At 44.1% G+C, this 19,923-nt stretch overlaps 1 protein-coding gene across 1 annotated transcript; it reads left to right on the top strand.

Moving 5' to 3' along the window:
* Positions 1–853: 853 nt before the first annotated feature.
* On the top strand, positions 854–19,663 carry LOC120056639 (phosphofurin acidic cluster sorting protein 1-like). Its single transcript, XM_039004839.1, has 23 exons — positions 854–1,159; positions 6,867–6,954; positions 8,663–8,752; positions 8,909–9,034; positions 9,251–9,395; positions 10,368–10,459; positions 10,603–10,686; positions 10,792–11,009; positions 11,112–11,205; positions 11,299–11,376; positions 11,507–11,658; positions 11,801–11,936; positions 12,610–12,714; positions 12,841–12,947; positions 13,064–13,218; positions 14,529–14,639; positions 15,158–15,275; positions 15,860–15,902; positions 16,086–16,128; positions 16,233–16,368; positions 16,539–16,777; positions 16,966–17,085; positions 18,317–19,663. The coding sequence occupies exons 1-23, from the start codon at positions 963–965 to the stop codon at positions 18,433–18,435; spliced, it is 2,796 nt and encodes a 931-aa protein (XP_038860767.1). The 5' UTR covers positions 854–962; the 3' UTR covers positions 18,436–19,663.
* The last annotated feature ends 260 nt before the right edge of the window (positions 19,664–19,923 follow it).

Below are 19,923 nucleotides of genomic sequence, written 5' to 3' on the forward strand. Positions count from 1 at the left end.
ATAATGCACAGCCCCATGTCGCAAGGATCTGTACACGATTCCTAGAAGCTGAAAATTTCCCAGTTCTTCAACATACTTACCAGACATGTCACCCATTGAGCATGTTTGGGATGCTCTGGATCGACACGTATGACAACGTGTTCCAGTTTCCACCTATATCCAGCAACTCCGCACAGCCATTGAAGAGGAGTGTGACAACATCCCACAGCCCACAATCAACAGCCTGATCAACTCTACACAAAGGAGATAGGTGGCGCTGCATGAGGCGAATGGTGGTCACAGCAGATACTGACTGGTTTTCTGATCCACACCTCTACCTTTTTTTTAAGGTATCTGTGACCAACAGATGCATATCTGTATTCCCAGTCATGTCAAACCCATAGATTAGGGCCTAATGAATGTGTTTCAATCGACTTATTTCCTTATATGAACTGTAACTCAGTAAAATCTTTGAAATTGTTGCATGTTGCCTTTGTATTTTTTGTTCAGTGTAATAATGAGTAGGATACCCTGATGCTCCAAGGGACCACTCTGCTGGTACCATGCCTCCTCTCCCTATAGTGTGGTTGGCAGCTCTGAGAGGCTCGCGTTACAATAATAGCACTCAATCACTGTGTGTGGGTGGGACAGAGAGCGAGAGGGAGAGAGCGAGCGAGCACGCACACAACATACCGTATGCACCTGCTGTGACGCTCTGACATTATTATTGTTGAGAGATTGTACTAGTAAAGAGTGCGTCTTTAACGAGAGGCGTAGCTATTCTCTTGTGCTCCCTAGAGGGCAAGTTCCGCTTCCTGCTAATAAAAACATCGCACTTGTGAGCATATCACATCAACTGTGGACTGCAGAACAGAAAATCATGAAATGCAAGCAAGAAGGCATGGAATTATGTGGATATGAAAGCGCAATTTGAAGCTTCGGGGTATGATGAACATATCAGGAAGCACAAGTCAGGAAGCTGAATGACAGAAGGTATTTTCTTCCACATCCAAAACACCTCCAGTATGTCGGAGAGAGGGGGTCTCCCACGGACTGGGGGCACACCATCTCCACATATGCAGCCGTACAAGACCGTCACGATCGTCCCGAACCGTCCGGTTCAGATGAACCTATATGCGACCTGGGAAATTGATCGCTCATCTCCAAGCTGTGTGCCCAGGTATGGCCGCCTAAACTCCCATGGCTGGTTCTGACAGTCGAGGTTTCCAGTCTGGATCAGATCACGTATAGGTTATCGGCTTCTGTGGTCGGATGTAGGCTTAGGAATGATATTGAATCAGTGGGAAGAAGTCACCTGTTTTTCCCTCGAGAAGTTATGTAGGCGGGTTGAATCAAAGTTGTAAAAATTGTACGAGTTACTGAAAATAACATTAATATGATTAAAGTTGAAGTAAATAGCATACTTCTGTATTTGCCTTTGAATAATACACATTTTGCACTGCTGCAAGTTACTGTAAATATGACAGCAGTTTTTGTTTTGACCATCAGGTCAGGTGATTGCAACTGTAAATGAATTGTCAGTTATTAAGTTACAGTGTGCTATTCACATAGATACATTTAGCCTGCAGTGATAGATTATTGCTGATGGTAGTGAAGGTTAGGGAGTGTCTTTAAAGGGGCAATATGCAGTTCAAACAATAAGATTCCCATTTTAAAAGGAAGAGCTCATTCAACTCTACAATGAAAAACTAAATTTGGAGGACCATGGTTATGAAAAAGGAGCATCATGAAGTGCAAGATCATGACTGACCAGGATGTAAAGCCTCCAAATCAACATATCACTGAGCAGTTGGGGACACAGACAGGGTGCCATAGACAGCTGCTCCTAAACCCCACAGGAAAACAACATGCTGTCAGAATAAATAATTGTCCAGCACAGTATATACTTCGAAGCAAGAAATTGGCTAACACTTTTATGCCGATATACATACGCCTACGGACCGTTGCTAATCAGGGAATACTCCTCCATTATTACTAACAATGTTAAATTTGAATAATATTCTAAAATGTTTTTGATACTGCTTCTTTGTCTAACTCTGAATTGGTAGGTGTTCGATGTAGGCTAGCAATAGAAAAGAGGGGGCAGGAGTGAGGTTGCGTGTGGATTCTAGAAGGACCCCTGTATAAGGTAAAGGCTGCTTGCGGGGGTGCTCTCTCTGGCAGGGAAAATGGAGAGAGGACGTGGGTGGATTTGAAGAAGAGCTGGTTGAAAATGATTTGTTCCTCTTAAAGTGGTCCACACACTATGGTGAGCTCTGAAAATAGTATGTTGACAAAAAAATCCAAGGTGTACCTTGGATGTCAATTGGATGTATTTCAAGGCCTACCTTCAAACTCAGTGCCTTTTTGCTTGACATCATGGGAAAATAAAAAATAAATCAGCCAAGACCTCAGAAAAAAAACCTCCACAAGTCTGGTTCCTTGGGAGCAATTTCCAAACACCTGAAGATACCACTTTCATCTATACAAACAATAGTACGCAAGTATAAACACCATGGGACCACGCAGCTGTCATACCGCTCAGGAAGGAGACGCGTTCTGTGTCCTAGAGATGAACGTACTTTGGTGCAAAAAGTGCAAATCAATCCCAGAACAACAGCAAAGGACCTTGTGAAGATGCTGGGGGAAACAGGTACAAAAGTATCTATGTCCACAGTAAAACGAGTCCTATATCGACATAACCTGAAAGGCCGCTCAGCAAGGAAGAAGCCACTGCTCCAAAACCGCCATAAAAAAGCCAGACCAAGGTTTGCAACTGCACATGGGGACAAAGATCGTACTTTTTGGAGAAATGTCCACTGGTCTGATGAAACAAAAATGGAACTGTAATGACCATCGTTATGTTTGGAGGAAAAATGGGGAGACTTGCAAGCCGAAGAACACCATCCCAACCTTGAAGCACGGGGGTGGGGGTGCTTTGCTGCAGGAGGGACTGGTGCACTTCACAAAATAGATGGCATCATGAAGAGGAAAATTATGTGGAAATATTGAAGCAACATTTCAAGACATCAGTCAGGAAGTTAAAGCTTGGTCGCAAATGGGTATTCCAAATGGACAATGACCCCAAGCATACTTCCAAAGTTGTGGCAAAATGGCGTAAGGACAACAAAGTCAAAGTATTGGAGTGGCCATCACAAAGCCCTGACCTCAATCCTATCGAACATTTGTGGGCAGAACTGAAAAAGCATGTGCGAGCAATGAGGCCTACAAACCTGACTGAGTTACACCAGCTCTGTCAGGAGGAATGGGCCAAAATTAAATTAAGCTTGTGGAAGGCTACACAAAATGCTTGACCCAAGTTAAACAATTTAAAGGCAATGCTACCAAATACTAATTGAGTCTATGTGAACTTCTGACCCACTGGGAATGTGATGAAAGAAATAGAACATTCTCTACTATTATTCTGACATTTCACATTCTTAAAATAAAGTGGTGATCCTAACTGACCTAAGACAGGGAATTTTTACTCTGATTAAATGTCAGGAATTGTGAAAAATTGAGTTTAAATGTATTTGGCTAAGGTGTATGTTAACTTCCGACTTCAACTGTTTATATGCAGTGCATTCGGAAACTATTCAGACCCGTTGACTTTTTCCACATTTTGTTACATTAATTGTTTTTTCCCCTCATCAATCTACACACAATACTCCATAAAGAAAAAGCAAAAACAGGTTTTTATACATTTTTGCAAATGTATAAAACTTCTTTACTGAAATATGACATATACATAGGTATTCAGACCCGTTATTCAGTACTTTGTTGAAGCACCTTTGGCAGCAATTACAACCCTGAGTCTTCTTGGGTATGATGCTACAAGCTTGGCACACCTATATTTGGGGAGTTTCTCCCATTCTTCTCTGCAGATCCTCTCAAGCTCTGTTAGGTTAGATGGGGAGCGTCGGTGCACAGCATTTTTCAGGTCTCTCCAGAAATGTTCGATCGGGTTCAAGTCCGGGCTCTGGCTGTGCTACTCAAGGACATTCAGAGACTTGTCCCGAAGCCACTCCTGCATTGTCTTGGTTGTGTGATAAGGGTCGTTGTCCTGTTGGAAGGCAAACCTTTTCCCCCAGTCTGAGGTCCTGAGCGCTCTGGAGCAGGTTTTCATCAAGGATCTCTCTGTACTTTGCTCCGCTCATCTTTCCCTCGATCCAGACTAGTCTCCCGGTCCTGCTGCTGAAAAACACCCCCACAGCATGATGCTGCCACCACCATGCTTCATCTTAGGGATGGTACCAGGTTTCCTCCAGATGTGACACTTGGCATTGAGGCCAAAAAGTTCTATCTTGGTTTCATCAGACCAGAGAATATTGTTTCTCATGGTCTGAGAGTCCTTTAGGTGCCTTTTGGAAAACTCCAAGCGGGCTGTCTTGTGCCTTTTACTGAGGAGTGGCTTCTGTCTGGCCACTCTACCATAAAGGCCTGATTGGTGGAGTGCTGCAGAGATTGTCCTTCTGGAAGGTTCTCAAATCGCCACAGAGGAACTCTGGAGCTCTGTCAGAGTGACCATCGGGTTCTTGCTCACCTCCCTGACCAAGGCCCTTCTCCCCTGATTGCTCAGTTTGGCCAGGCAACCAGCTCTAGAAAGAGTCTTGGTGGTTCCAAACTTCTTCCATTTAAGAATGATGCAGGCCACTGTGTTCTTGGGGACCTTCAATGCTGCAGAAATGTTTTGGTACCCTTCCCCAGATCTGTGCCTCGACACAATCCTGTGTTGGAGCTTTACAGACAATTCCTTTGTATTCATGGCTTGGTTTTTTCTCTGACATGCACTGTAAACTGTGGGACCTTATATAGACAGGTGTGTGTCTTTCCAAATCATGTCCAATCAATTTGATTGACCACAGGTAGACTCCAATGAAGTTGTAGACACGTCTCAAGGATGATCAATGGAAAAAGGATGCACCTGAGCTCAATTTCGAGTCTCATATTTATGTAAATAAGGTATTCATGTTTTTTATTTTTAATACATTTCCAAAAACCTGTTTTTGCATTCTCATTATGGGGTATTGTGTGTAGATTGATGAAGGAAAATAAATATTCAATCAATTTTAGAATAAGGCTGTAACGTAACAAAATGTGGAAAAACTCAAGGGGTCTGAACACTTTCTGAATACACTGTATAGTGTACACCCCTTCAAATTAGTGGATTCGGCTATTTCAGCCATACCCATTGCTGACGGGTGTATAAAATCGAGCACACATCCATGCAATCTCCATAGACAAACATTGGCAGTAGAAAGGCCTGACTTTCAACGTGGCATCGTCGCCACCTTTCCGACAAGTCAGTTTGTAAAAATGTTGCCCTGCTGGAGCTGCCCCGCTCATCTGTAAGTGCTGTTATTGTGAAGTGGAAACGTCTAGGGGCAACAACAGCTCAGCCGTGAAGTGGTAGGCCACACATGCTCACAGAATGGGGTCGCTGAAGCGCGTAGCGCTAAACAATCGTCTGTCCTCGGTTGCAACACTCACTACCGAGTTCCAAACTGCCTCTGGAAGCAACGTCAGCACAAGAACTGTTCGTCGGGAGCTTCATGAAATGGGTTTCCATGTCCGAGCAGCCGCACACAAGACTAAGATCACCATGCTCAATGCCAAGCGTCGGCTGGAGTGGTGTAAAGATCGCAGTCTTTGGACTCTGGAGCAGTGGAGACGCTGTATCTGGAGTGATGAATCATGCTTCACCATCTGGAAATCCGACGGACAAATCTGTGTTTGGCGGATGCCAGGAGAACGCTACCTGCCCCAATGCATAGTGCCAACTGTAAAGATTGGTGGAGGAGGAATAATGATCTGGGGCTGTTTTTCATGGTTCGGGCTAGGCCCCTTTGTTCCAGTGAAGGGAAATCTTATCGCTACAGCATACAATGACATTCTAGACGATACTGTGCTTCCAACATTGTGGCAATAGTTTGGGGAAGGCCCTTTCCAGTTTCAGCATGACAATGCCCCAGTGCTCAAAGCGAGGTCCATACAGAAATGGTTTGTCAAGATCAGTGTGGACGAACTTAACTGGCATGCACAGAGCCACTCCGTAATAATGCCCATGATTTTGGAATGAGATGTTCGACAGGCAGGTGTCAACATACTTTTGGTAATGTAGTGAATTTCTATTTAGCCGATAGTGCCATATCTGTTTGGCATTTGGCTTTTAGTGAAAATATCAATTATTAACCATAAATCTCCTAACCCAATCAGATGTTCTCTGGTAGCCCTCTCCAGTGTCTCTCTCTCTCTAATGGTGTAGTGAGTGGAGAGGCCAAGGTTTGTAGTGAATGTGACATTTAATTAGGGAGGAACAGCAGATACGGCACCCTCTCCTATTACCCAATCTTTGTGACGTGACGCAGAGTGCTGCACCTAGGACCCAAATGTAATTAAAGGTTATTCAAGATGCAATGCTGCAGTTTGTTTGGCTAAGAATCAACAATGAGGCTGTAGACCTAATTGTGTCTTTTGGAGCCCATTGTGGCTTCTACCTTGAGAGAATGACAATCTTTTAGTTTCTCCTTCTCCTTCTCTCATCTACGCAGATAAATCCCAGCCAGCCAAGCTGTCTGTGCTTTGTCCAAAAATAAAGTACTTCGAACCACGAACGGCCCGTAGGAATACATTGATCTGTGATTTATGTCTGGAGCCTAATATTCCTAAAGTGCATCTGTTGGCCGCAAACCTCACCGAACGATTCCCGCTTACAATTTGCATTACAAATCTAGGGTGATACTCTACCACTCTCAGCCAACATTTAAAAAAGATTTGTCATGGTCAAGGACTAGACTGACACTTTCTCATGTCGTTGGTACCTATTCACTGAATTCACAGACGAAACAGAGAAATTAGAATATCCCCTTTTCTCCCCTTAAACCCAGGCTCTTCACAGTTACTCTGAAGAAGCTGGTGATGCTTCAGGAGCTGGACAGAGACCTAACCTCTGTTGTCATCGCAGTCAAACTCCAGGTGACGCTCTTCACACACACCGCCGTCCCTTCCACAAAGTGTACATACAGTGCCTTGCAAAAGTATTCATCCCCTTTGGCGTTTTTCCTATTTTGCATTACAACCTGTAATTTAAATTGATTTTTATTTGGATTTAATGTAATGGACATACACAAAATAGTCCAAATTGGTGAAGTAAAATGAAAAAAATAACTTGTTTAAAAAGATTCAACAAAAAAAAAACGGAAAATGGTGTGTGCATATGTATTCACCCCCTTTGCTGTGAAGCCCCTAAATCAGATCTGGTGCAACCAATTACCTTCAGAAGTCACATAATTAGTTAAATAAAGTCCACTTGTGTGCAATCTAAGGTGTCACATGATCTGTCACATGATCTCATATCTACACCTGTTCTGAAAGGCCCCAGAGTCTGTAGCACCCCCAAGCAAGCGGCACCCCCAAGCAAGCGGCACCATGAAGACCAAGGAGCTCTCCAAACAGGTCAGGGACAAAGTTGTGGAGAAGTACAGATCAGGGTTGTGTTATAAAAAAATATCAGAAACTTTGAACATCCCACGGAGCACCATTAAATCCATTATTAAAAAATGGAAATAATATGACACCACAACAAACCTGCCAAGAGAGGGCCGCCCACCAAAACTCACAGACCAGGCAAGGAGGGCATTAATCAGAGAGGCAACAAAGAGACCAAAGATAACCCTGAAGGAGCTGTAAAGCTCCACAGCGGAGATTGGAGTATCTGTCCATAGGACCACTTTAAGCCGTACACTCCACAGAGCTGGGCTTTACGGAGTGGCCAGAAAAAAGCCATTGCTTAAAGAAAAAAATAAGCAAACAAGTGTAGTGTTTGCCAAAAGGCATGTGGGAGACTCCCCAAACATATGGTAGAAGGTACTCTGGTCAGATGAGACAAATATTTAGCTTTTTGGCCATCAAGGAAAACGCTATGTCTGGCACAAACCCAACACCTCACCCTGAGAACACCATCCCCACAGTGAAGCATGGTGGTTGCAGCATCATGCTGTGGGGATGTTTTTCATCGGCAGGGACTGGGAAACTGGTCAGAATTGAAGGAATGATGGATGGCGCTAAATACAGGGAAATTCTTGAGGGGAAACCTCTTTCAGTCTTCCAGATATTTGAGACTGGGACGGAGGTTCACCTTCCAGCAGGACAATGACCCTAAGCATACTGCTAAAGCAACATTCGAGTGGTTTAAGGGGAAATATTTAAATGTCTTGGAATGGCCTAGTCAAAGCCCAGTCCTCAATCCAATTTAGAATCTGTGGTATGACTTAAAGATTGCAGAACCCATCCAACTTGATGGAGCTGGAGCAGTTTTGCCTTGAATAATGGATAAAAATTCCAGTGGCTAGATGTGCCAAGCTTATAGAGACATACCCCAAGAGACTAGCAGCTGTAATTGTTGCAAAAGGTGGCTCTACAAAGTATTGACTTTGGGGGGGATGAATAGTTATGCACGCTCAAGTTTTCAGTTTTTTTATTCTTATTTCTTGTCTGTTTCACAATAAAACGCGTTGCGTTGTGCATAAGAACAGCCCTTAGCCGTGGTATATTGGCCATATATCACACCCCTTTGTGCCTTACTGCTTAAATACACTAGTGACTTATGATAACCTTTTTATCTGTAATCCATGGTTAATATATGCAGGAGATGTATTGTAACGTGTTTGGAATATCTTCTTAGGGATCAAAGCGCATTTTACGGTCCAATGAAATCCTGTTGTCATCGCCTGGACTTACCGAGACCGATCTTCAGCTAACGTTCTCCTTGCAAGTGAGTTACCGAGGGGTGTTTGCACAGACAGTTATGTGTATGCAAATGAATTGTGACTTAAAAAAAAAATGTCCCAGAGATTCTATTTTCAGTGCATGATTTAAGTGCATGTCTGATTCTGTCAACCTCGCCATCTCTCATCTTTACTTCCTCCAGTATCCACATTTTCTGAAGCGAGATGCCAACAGACTGCAGATCATGCTGCAGAGGAGGAAGAGGTACAAGAACCGCACCATCCTGGGCTATAAGACCCTGGCACTGGGCCTCATCAACATGGCAGAGGCAAGAGGGCAACATCTCAGCGCAGCTGTTAACTGGCATGATTACGATCATTCGGGCTTTTGTTTGTATAACACGCCATCCAGCATCTGTACTCCTGTCACTCTTTCGTCTCCTGTCCTTTCCCTCTCTCTCTCTCTCTCTCTTGCAATTGTCACCCCCCCCCTCCCCCCAATCTCTCTTTCTCTCCCTGACCCCCCTTTCCTCTCCCCTCCCCAGGTGATGCAGCACCCCAGTGAGGGAGCCCGTGTGTTGGGTCTCCACACCACGGTGAAGGACACGGCTGTGCCTGTGGCTGAGATGAGGGTCTACTCGCTCTCCAGCCAGCCCATCGACCACGAGATGTCCAAGGCCAAGATGTCTGGTAAGGGAGACACAGAGTGAAAGACAAGGGGACAGGCTCGAGGGAGATAAGGCCATGAACAAGGAATCAGAAAGTTAATTTTTATTTATATTCGGCAATGTGCTTATATGGGATTGTCTAAGTATCCAGAATGTCAGTGTATTGAACAGTTCAATATGTATGTGCCACACCATGGTCGGTAAATACAATCATCCATGTTCGTCTTAGGTTGAAATAGGTTGAAATGGTTTTCACATCACACTGGATCCCTCCACACCCATACATAACACATCTCCTATCTACATCACACTGGATCCCCCCACACCCATACATAACACATCTCCTATCTACATCACACTGGATCCCCCCCACACCCATACATAACACATCTCCTATCTACATCACACTGGATCCTACCACGCCCATACATAACACATCTCCTATCTACATCACACTGGATCCCCCCACACCCTTACATAACACATCTCCTATCTACATCACACTGGATCCCCCCACACCCATACATAACACATCTCCTATCTATATCACACTGGATCCCCCCACACCCATACATAACACATCTCCTATCTACATCACACTGGATCCCCCCACACCCATACATAACACATCTCCTATCTACATCACACTGGATCCCCCCACACCCATACATAACACATCTCCTATCTACATCACACTGGATCCCCCCACACCCATACATAACACATCTCCTATCTACATCACACTGGATCCCCCCACACCCATACATAACACATCTCCTATCTACATCACACTGGATCCCCCCACACCCATACATAACACATCTCCTATCTACATCACACTGGATCCCCCCACACCCATACATAACACATCTCCTATCTACATCACACTGGATCCCCCCACACCCATACATAACACATCTCCTATCTACATCACACTGGATCCCCCCACACCCATACATAACACATCTCCTATCTGGCTCCCTGTAACTGACAGACCGCTCCCCCGACATTGACAACTACTCGGAGGAAGACGAGGAGAGCTATTCATCAGAGCAGGACGGGAGTGATGACCCTGCTCACAGCCAGGTAGGAGGGGGGGGGGGGGGAAGCGACGCTCAGAAAGATACCACACTGCTTCAATACAAGCATTTAAGCCAGCGTACAGTAGAGTGGATGGAGGGTTTGTCCGGTTTGAGCACAAAGTTGACCCTCCCTCTTTTTTCCCCCAGTATCTGTTTGACGAAGAGGATGACATGAGGAAGAAGAAGCACAGACACAAACTCACCTCTGCAGCCTCCATCACCAGAGCTCATGTAAGCATCCAGTCTACTCGTCTGTCTGTCTCTGTGGCGTTGGGACTAGCTGCCGCTGTTCTAGTCAACCAGTTTGATTATCTACGTGTTCCTTTAACCCGGCAGCCCAACATCAAGCAGAAGTTTGTGGCCTTGTTGAAGAGGTTTAAGGTGTCTGATGAGGTGGACTTTGGCCTGGAGCACGTGTCCCAGGAGCACATTCGTGATGTGGAGGAGGACCTGGATGAGCTCTATGACAGTCTGGAGATGTACAACCCCAATGACAGCGGGCCAGAGATGGAGGAGACGGACAGCGTCCTCAGCACGCCCAAACCCAAACTCAGGTCATGAGAAGTCGGACTTATCTGTAGGTAACGGAAATGTATGTTCTGACAAACATCCACCTAACAGAACTCTGGCAATCTCTCTTCTCTCTGAACGTTCAGGCCCTTCTTTGAGGGCATGTCCCAGTCCAGCTCGCAGACCGAGTTTGGCAGTCTGAACAGCAGGTGCAGTCTGCCCAGAGACACCCTGAGCCCAGTGAGTACAGTACATGGGGGTGGCTGGCCTTCTTAGTCCAGATGTCCCCTTGCACTCCCTCTTACCACTGTTTTCCTGCTGTCTGACTTTCAGCAAGGAGAGCAGCCCCCGTCAGGCAAGATGAAACGCGCTCGTTCCCGCAACTTTGACGACTCTGAGACAGACACCCTGGTGAGACCCCTCCTCCCTCCCTCACTCTCTTGTTTTCCCCTCTCTCATTGGTGGCCTCTGTATTTCAGTGTGTTGAGGCCTGTGCGGTGTTAGGATGTGTTTCTGTCTGGCTGTCTGTCGGTGTGTTTAGGAGCTGACTGAACCGGAGACGTTTCTGGACACTACCCCCTGCATCACTGTCTCTGTCCCAGAGCAGCTACCCAGGACCCCAATGAGGGAACTGAGGAGCAGCAAGAGTGAGAGTCACACCAGCATGCCCTACACCACCATGCCCTCCCCCAGGTCAGTCTAACACACACTTTAAAACACCCACACACACACAAAACCTTCCAGTGCTACATATGCGCTCCTTCACTTTCTGCCGTAGTCATATTTTCTGTGTGGGTACTGACTGTCAGTGAGTAGGTGTGTGTGTTTTTTCCAGGTTGGATGGCGGGCACACACCCAGGCAGAGACGTGGGACACCAATGAAGGAGAGGCGAGCGCTGTCCAAGCCACTAAGCGAACGCACCAACAGCTCTGACAGTGAAAGGTCACCGGAGCTCAGCCACACCCCACAGGTGACCCCCCCCCCTCATCCTAACCAGAGCTAGTCCGTACCCATACTCGCCATGGAGCTGAGGATTTGTTTGCAGAGGGTGATCCAGAGTGGTGGTGATCCTGTTGCAAATGTGTAGCTTTAAAGTGAATAAAAATGTAGCTTTGGGGTGAAGAGAAAATGTTGCAATTCTACACATTTTGCAGTTACTTGACAGGTTCATATGATCTCTGAGTGAGACTGACTAACAGAATCAGGAGATCCCTGGGGCCCTCAGGAGATCATGGCTACTGGCCTCGAGCCTTGATGTGCCCGGTCAGTAATTCAGCCATGACATACTACAACATTTATATAGCTGGCTAGACTAACTTACCTAGCAATCTGTAAAATGTGAGCTGACATGGGCTAATTGATTGACTGTCAGTGACTGACGTCACAAGAGGAAAACTACTATCAAGTACTACCAAATATTGAAGTTTCACCTTGTGTATTCTGAGATTCTTACTCTCAGCAGTAAGTTGAGATTCGCAATTGACTTCTTGCTTACAGCTGCATACAGGCACAGCACTGTCCTGTTGTGTTGATCGATTTCATTGAAGCGCGTGTGTGTGTGCCCAGTATTTGACAATGTATTTGACTATGCCCAGTATTTGACTTTGTGTCTGACGCGCGCGCACGCGTGTGTGTGTTGGCAGGTGCCCAGGAAGGCTGTGTATGACCAGCTGAATCAGATCTTCTCCTCAGACACTGCCCTCCCAGACAGCCTGGTCCTGGTCAACACCAGTGATTGGCAGGGACAGGTATTCTTCACTTCTATCTTCACCTCCATTATCTCACTCCTCCACTCCCCTGTGGACATATTTACATTGCGTACGTGTGTTCATCTGTGTCTATGTGTTTGTGGCCTCTGGTAAACGTGTGTGCAGTATGTGTCCGAGGTGCTGCTGGCCCAAAAGCAGCCGTTAGTGTGTACCTGCTGTGGGGTGGAGATTCAGGCTGTCCTCACCACCCTCCTCACGCGCATCCAAAAGTTGTGAGTAGCCAATGAATCAAATACTCGCTGGTTCAATGTATGGTGTGGTAATTAAGGTGACCTATGATGAGCCTCTTTATATTGTGCTCCACTAAACTGTCCTCCTCTCCCCGCAGCTGTAACTGTAACTCGTCCACGCCGCCGCCGGTCAAGGTGGTGGTGGCAGGGGGACAGAGCTACCTGGGGGCCATCCTGCATTTCTTTGTCACTCAGCTGGCCAACAAAACATCTGATTGGCTCAGCCTAATCCGCTTCCTGGTGGTCCCCCTGGGTGAGAGAGAGACCGGTTCAGAGCAGTAATATATATATATATATATATATATATATATATATATATATATATATATATATATATACCATTTAACACAGTGCTTGGGTCTAAAAGATCAGTATTATACAATGTGACTGCTGTAAGATGTATCCCACTGGGCACACCATGTCATTTCAACGTGGATAATTGGGTAATCTTTGGTTGAGATGTTGATCAATGAGATTACAACCTATATTCACCGACTCAAAAAGACATCCGAAAGTTAGTTCAATTTCCAACGCGTTATCACTTTGATTTCAACCATCTAAAAGCACAACCACATTCCAATGAAAAAACCATTTTTCGATATTTTTTTGTTGTTGTTTTTGTTTAGTTGTCACCCAAAGGTCCTTCACTTCGCTTTCAACCATTTTTAAAAGCACAGCAAAGTTCAAATGGGAATACAATGTCAGATATTTTGTTTGTTTATACAGGAGATGAATGTGTTACCACTGTGCTTCATCTAATAGTACATCCAAATGACCTGGATTGCAGTTGAGATTACGTTAAAAGTACATGGTGCAAGTGATCAAGGCCGTTTGAGATTCTGCGCAGATTGTTACAGCAATTATGAACATATCCACAGACCTGCGACGACCTATATGCATGCCATCTTGAGCATTATATTATTATATGATTACATAAGAAGACATTTATATTTACAGTCATCTCAAAATGAGGCCATGGATGTGTTACTCATTTTAAGGTTGAACGTTACATTCGTTTGTAAGATAGGCTATTTACTGGATAACAAAAGTCCTATTGAATTGTGTTTGGTTGTCAACGCAACCCAATATCAACATTTGAAAGAGATCAATCTTCTGCTTGGACAGTTCCATCTGTGCCACTGACTTAGTCTGGCTTTAATTCCAGTTTGTCTACAAATTAATAATTGATACGTTGTATTCACGTCTCCATCTCAACCAAAAAATCACGTAGATTCCACATTACAGTATGTTGACAAATTACGTGGAAACAACCTTGATTCAACCAGTTTGTGCCCAGTGGGATAGTAGAGTACATATCTAGCATGGTTATGTAACGCTTATATATATATATATATATAAGCCTCTTCAGCTGAAGCATAAACAAAGACCAAAACACCCACTCTCGTGTTCTGATACCTCCTCCTGACAGTGAGTTGCTCCAGTCATTATGTCACATATAGCTGAAGCGCAGTACGGTACAGCTTTCAGCTGCTCTGCTCAGAGCTGCAGTACTGAGTGGGTTGGGTGTGTGACTCATTGTGGCTGCCTCTACTCTGCCTCCAGGCTGTCACCCCGTCGCTAAGCACCTGGCCTCCCTGGACCCTCGCTACAGCTCTGTGTTCCTGGACAATGCCTGGAGAGACCTGTTCAGTCGCCTGGAGCCCCCTCACTCTAGTAAACACCACACTTCTCTCTCTCTCTCTGTCTCTCTCTCTCTCTCTCTCTCTCTCTCTCTCTCTCTCTCTCTCTCTCTCTCTCTCTCTCTCTCTCTCTCTCTGTCTCTGTCTCTGTCTCTGTCTCTGTCTCTTCTCTCTTCTCTCTTCTCTCTCTCTCGTCACATCGACCTACCTACCGTTTGCGCTAAGCACAAACATTTCCATTTACATTTACGAGTGTGCTATTCGTTTGTGCTGTTAGCGGCAACACAGACTGAAAGACTATTTCATTTCAGTTTATAAAACAATATGCTTTATTTTACAAACAGTTCCACTGAGCTGGAAGCATTCGAGCGTGTGTCTTTGGGAACTTAATCTGCCTTGATCAGCATATTAATGGTATTTGACTGGAAGACGCTCTCTCTGCAAGCTGCCCCATATCTTCTTTAGTTAGGGGGTTAGTCAGTTCAGATCCGGTCAGCCTTGCGCTCCCTACAGATTGGCTCAGGCTTACTGTCTGTTCCCCTTCCCTCCCAGCGGCTCCAGCTGCAGACGGCGTGGACGTGGCTGGAAGGATCAGCCAGTACATCAGCAGCGTCTCTGTCACACACCAGTTGCCTATCGCTGAGGCCATGCTCACCTGCAAGTACAAGACGTGAGTGGAGTGGCCTGCGTGGCTAATTTAAACTGCGTGTACAAAACATTAAGGACACGACAGAAAGCTATGATCCCTTATTGATGTCACTTGTTAAAACCACTTCAATCAGCGTAGATGAAGGGGAAGAGACAGGTTGAAGAAGGATTTTTAAGCCTTGAGAGATGGATTGTGTGTTTGTGCCATTCAGATGGTGAATGGACAAGACAAAAGATTGAAGTGCCTTTGAACGGGGTATGGTAGTAGGTACCAGGCGCACTGGTTTGTGTCAAGAATTGCAACACTGCTGGGTTTTTCATACTCAATATTTTCCTGTGTGTATCAAGAATGGTCCACCACCCAAAGGACATCCATCCAACTTGACACAACTGTGGGCGGCAGTGGAGTCAACATGGGCCAGCATCCCTGTGGAACGCTTTTGACACCTTGTAGAGTCCATGTCCTGACGAATTGAGGCTGTTCTGCGGGGGGGGGGCTCTTCATGTGTTCTTAATGTTTTGTACACTCAGTTTATATGACGTTAATCAGGTACGTTTTAGGAAGACAAATATTTGATTGGCCACTCATTATTTCCACCTTACCAGATATGACGAGGACTCTTACCAGAAGTTTGTTCCCTTTGTTGGGGTAAGTAAATCAGTACTGATGGTTTTCATCAATACTAATGTTGAGGCAGTCAATTTGGCAAATAATGCCTCTATCATAATTATTGCTTCAATGCAAACCGACGAGGGATATCCAAACTATTCCCAAGTACAACCCTGGAGTGTAACGCTGATACTGATTAACTGACCCCTGTGTGTGAAACAGGTGGTGAAAGTAGGGTTGATTGAACCGAATCCGGCGTATTCAGGTGGGTTCATATTTCTGGAGTACCTATTGTCTGTTAATGTTTCCCTTTCTCTCTCCAGTCTGTCCCTGAGCAGTGTTAAGGACCGTGTTGATTTGGGCCTACAGGTGGAGACTCTGAGGAGGCTGTTAGTGTTAGCTTGGCTGTTCCCTCCACCTCCCCACCCGCCCATGGCTCTCCCACAGGGATGACCAGAGAGGCTGTCACCCCACCTCCGTCTCCCTCCCTGAGTAGCGGTCTGGGGTAAGACAACCACAGTGTACAACAGTCTAACATGAGAAGTGAATTCCCATCCCTGCAGTTAAACACGTTTTTGTGTACATTGTTGAGCAATAGTTGTTTTTCGTACACTGTCTGCCACACTCTCTACCGCTCTCTCTCTCTCTCTCTCTCTCTCTCTCTCTCTCTCCCAGGAGCCCTAATATGTCCCATGCGGTGGACACCATTGGGCTGACGGTGGATTATTGGGTAGCGACATGCTCAGAGCGGAAGAAGGATGGGGAGCGGTGTGACAAGGGCTCCAAGAACACCCTGAAGAGTGCCTTCCGTTCCCTGCAGGTCAGCAGGCTGCCAGGAGGGGGCTCCACTGAGAACCAGCCCCAGGCCAACACCATGGCTATGACTGTGGTCACTAAGGAGAAGAACAAGAAAGGTGAGGAGGAGGGTGGGAAGATAGTGGACTGTCCAGCACATGCAGTTTGTCAATCAACTAATTTGGGGTAGAGATTGTAATAACTAAGTAAATGTACTAACTGGAAGGAGAAGTACGCAATGGATGCGTGCTGTTAAGTGTTTTGGTTTGAACCCTCCTCTGTGTGCTCATCTCCTCCGTATCCACAGTCTCCACCATATTCCTGGGGAAGAAGCCCAAAGAGAGGGATGTAGACTCTAAAAGCCAGGTGGTTGAGGGCATCACCAGACTCATCTGTTCTACCAAGCAGCAGCAGACCAGCCTAAAAGGTACACCCCACCGGGCACACCAGGTCATTTCAACGTGGACATGTGGGTCATATTTGGTCGAGCTGTTGATCAATGAGATTTCAACCTTTTTATTCACGCACTCAAAAAAAGACAGCTAGAAGTTTGTTGAATTCCCAAATGTGTTATCACTATCAATGTGTTATCACGATCAATGTGTTATCACTATCGATGTGTTATCACTATCAATGTGTTATTATCAATCTAAAAGCACAAATGGGAATACAATGTCAGATATTTATTTATTCTTCACTTTATTCTTCACTGTGCTTCATCTAATAGCACAACCAAATAACCTGGATTGCACATAGTGCAAGTAATCAATGCTATTAAGAGATGCTGTGCAGATGTATAAAAGCAATTGTGAAGATCTCCACCGACCTGCGACCTTTGCATGCTATCTTGACCATGCACGCTTTCTACGATTACAGAATACATTTATAGTTACAATAACCTCAATGTGGCCATGGATTTTAAGGTTGAATAAATACTGTTACGTTAGTTTCTAAGATGGGTTTTTTACTCTGTTGTAAAAGTGTTATTGAATTGTGTTTTAGTTGTCGACACAACCAAATATCAACATTTGAAGGAGATGTATATTTTGTGCCACTGATTTAATCCGGCTTTAATTCCAGTTTGTCTACAAAGTAATCATTAATATGTTGAATTCATGTCTCCATCTGAATCAAAAATCTAAGTTAAAGAATAGGACTAAATCAAATCAAATTTTAAATGCACTTTAAATAAAGTTTGATTTGATTTAGTCCTATTCTTTAACTTAGATTTTTGGTTGAGATGGAGACGTGAAGCTCACTTATTAATTTGTAGACAACTTGAAGATTCAATTTGAAATCAACTAAAGCTTGAAGCCCTAGACCTATATGTATTGTCTATTTTAAGTTGAACCCTGGGTTGAATTGAAACAATAGCTGTTGACTTTGGAAATACTAGATATACTGTAGACCTAAATAGTATCATTGATGACATAATCTTGTAGTTGAAATTTCTCCCTCAAAACAACAGTTTTTCAAATCCAATGTATTTTCCCACGTAGATTCCACGTCACAATACGTTGACAAATGAATTTGAAACAATGTTGATTCAACCAGTTTGTGCCCAGTGGGACTGAACTCGATTCAGTCAGGTTCAACATGGTTGTTTTATTTTGAGGTGTTTGTAGATGGGAGTCATGAAACTATTGGATATTTTTCAGTGTCTGTGGACGGCGTGGAGTGGACTGATGTGAAGTTCTTCCAGCTGGCTGCCCAGTGGCCCACCCATGTGAAGTACCTGCCAGTGGGGCTGTTTGGCTACAACAAGATCGCCACATAGAAACCAAGCCAGACATGGTCACTCACTCTGAGGTTCCTGGGCACCAAGGTTATTATAGTTTTGTGTTTTTATATTGTGTATTTTTATTAGTTTTTTGATTTTTGTTTGAAGTTCAGTTAGTTTTCAGACCTGATTTACTAGTTTTTATTTAGTTTGATATTATTTATTTTCTGTTTTCGTGTTAGGGACAGAAAGTACCAGATTTATTCCTTGGTAGTTCGTGATAAACAAGCTATGCCTATTTGAAACCTCACTAACTCACCTGCCAAGTTCAGAAGCTTGAAAACACTAATTTGATTGTTGTCCAAAGTTTAGAAGATTAAAAAAAACTCAAACTGAACATTTGATGATTTTTATTTTAGTACATTTGAGTCAAAGATAGTTTTAGTTTTTCAAATGGGTTTGTTAATTATTTTATTTCAGTCTACGAAAGTTTTTTTAATTTCAGTTTTTGTTTCCTATAATAACCTTGCTGAGCGGTCTACAATGGACACTGGACAGAAAGCCAATGATTAAGGATTATTGTTACATGACTAAGGAGAGTTGTTACATGGATTGAGGCCATAGATTTTAATGCTTGCCGTGGGTTCAAGCAACGAAATAACTAGTTTGCCTTTTTTGAGATGTATTTCCTCGTTCATATGCTTTGGCACATTTTTATATTTGTCTTCTTTCAGTGGATCGGCAAGGTTAACTCCAGCTGTTCTTGTGGCTGTGTTGTACTTATTTTTTTTCTAGCAGTGTTATGTGAAGCAAATTTCAGTGGTCATTGATATTATTTCCTTCGGTGGTGTTACTCCAAGTGCATAAAAAAAAAAACGGAGTTAAGTCAGTTTTGCGAAAGTAATATCAATTGATTATCTTATTTACAGAAATGTTGTGGTAATTGGACCTGTTTTTGCTAAAGACTTACTTACTACATTCATTTAGTGAGTTACTGTTGTGTGCGCACGCCCGAATACTTGTGAATGTGTGCATAGCATGGGTTGTCATTGAAATAAATACTACAGAAATCTAGACTATTTGCAGACTTGTCTGCATCAAAGCTTGTGGTTGTTAAGCAAGTATTTTTATATGGTACATGTACTATATATACTTTGCACTGCAGATACACCTTTGTCCCAATGTGCTTAAAGCAGTCATCTTACTTATTTTTGTTTAAAGATTGAAGACTTTTCTGTTTTGTCATTAAAGCGTAAAAGACGGAAACATACAAGGAATAAATAAAAAGGTCAATTAAATAAACTCAAGTGTATCTATAACTAAATGTATCCGCTTGTCATATTGTGGGTGGAGGACATGGATGAGATCTTCAGAACCAAATGCTCCTGTTTAAACCTTTTGAGGGGCCTGTAAGCTGTTGTACCAAAGATTCAAGGAGTACCACTAAGTATTGTCAGGAGTAACTGTTAAAGACAAAAGATAGGGAGATTATGGGCAAGCTTAGGCTAAACGCAACTAACAAAAACAGTACATGAGGACAGTTGA

Source organism: Salvelinus namaycush, chromosome 12 (assembly GCF_016432855.1).
Source record: "Salvelinus namaycush isolate Seneca chromosome 12, SaNama_1.0, whole genome shotgun sequence".
Taxonomy (NCBI): domain Eukaryota; kingdom Metazoa; phylum Chordata; class Actinopteri; order Salmoniformes; family Salmonidae; genus Salvelinus; species Salvelinus namaycush.

Excerpts from the sequence above, each read along its gene's own strand:
- LOC120056639 (XM_039004839.1), top strand. The coding sequence starts at position 963 with ATGACAGAAGGTATTTTCTTCCACATCCAAAACACCTCCAGTATGTCG. Across the intron at positions 11,377-11,506 it reads ACTCTGAGACAGACACCCTG|GAGCTGACTGAACCGGAGAC; the intron begins GTGAGACCCCTC and ends CGGTGTGTTTAG. Across the intron at positions 15,276-15,859 it reads CTCACCTGCAAGTACAAGAC|ATATGACGAGGACTCTTACC; the intron begins GTGAGTGGAGTG and ends CCACCTTACCAG.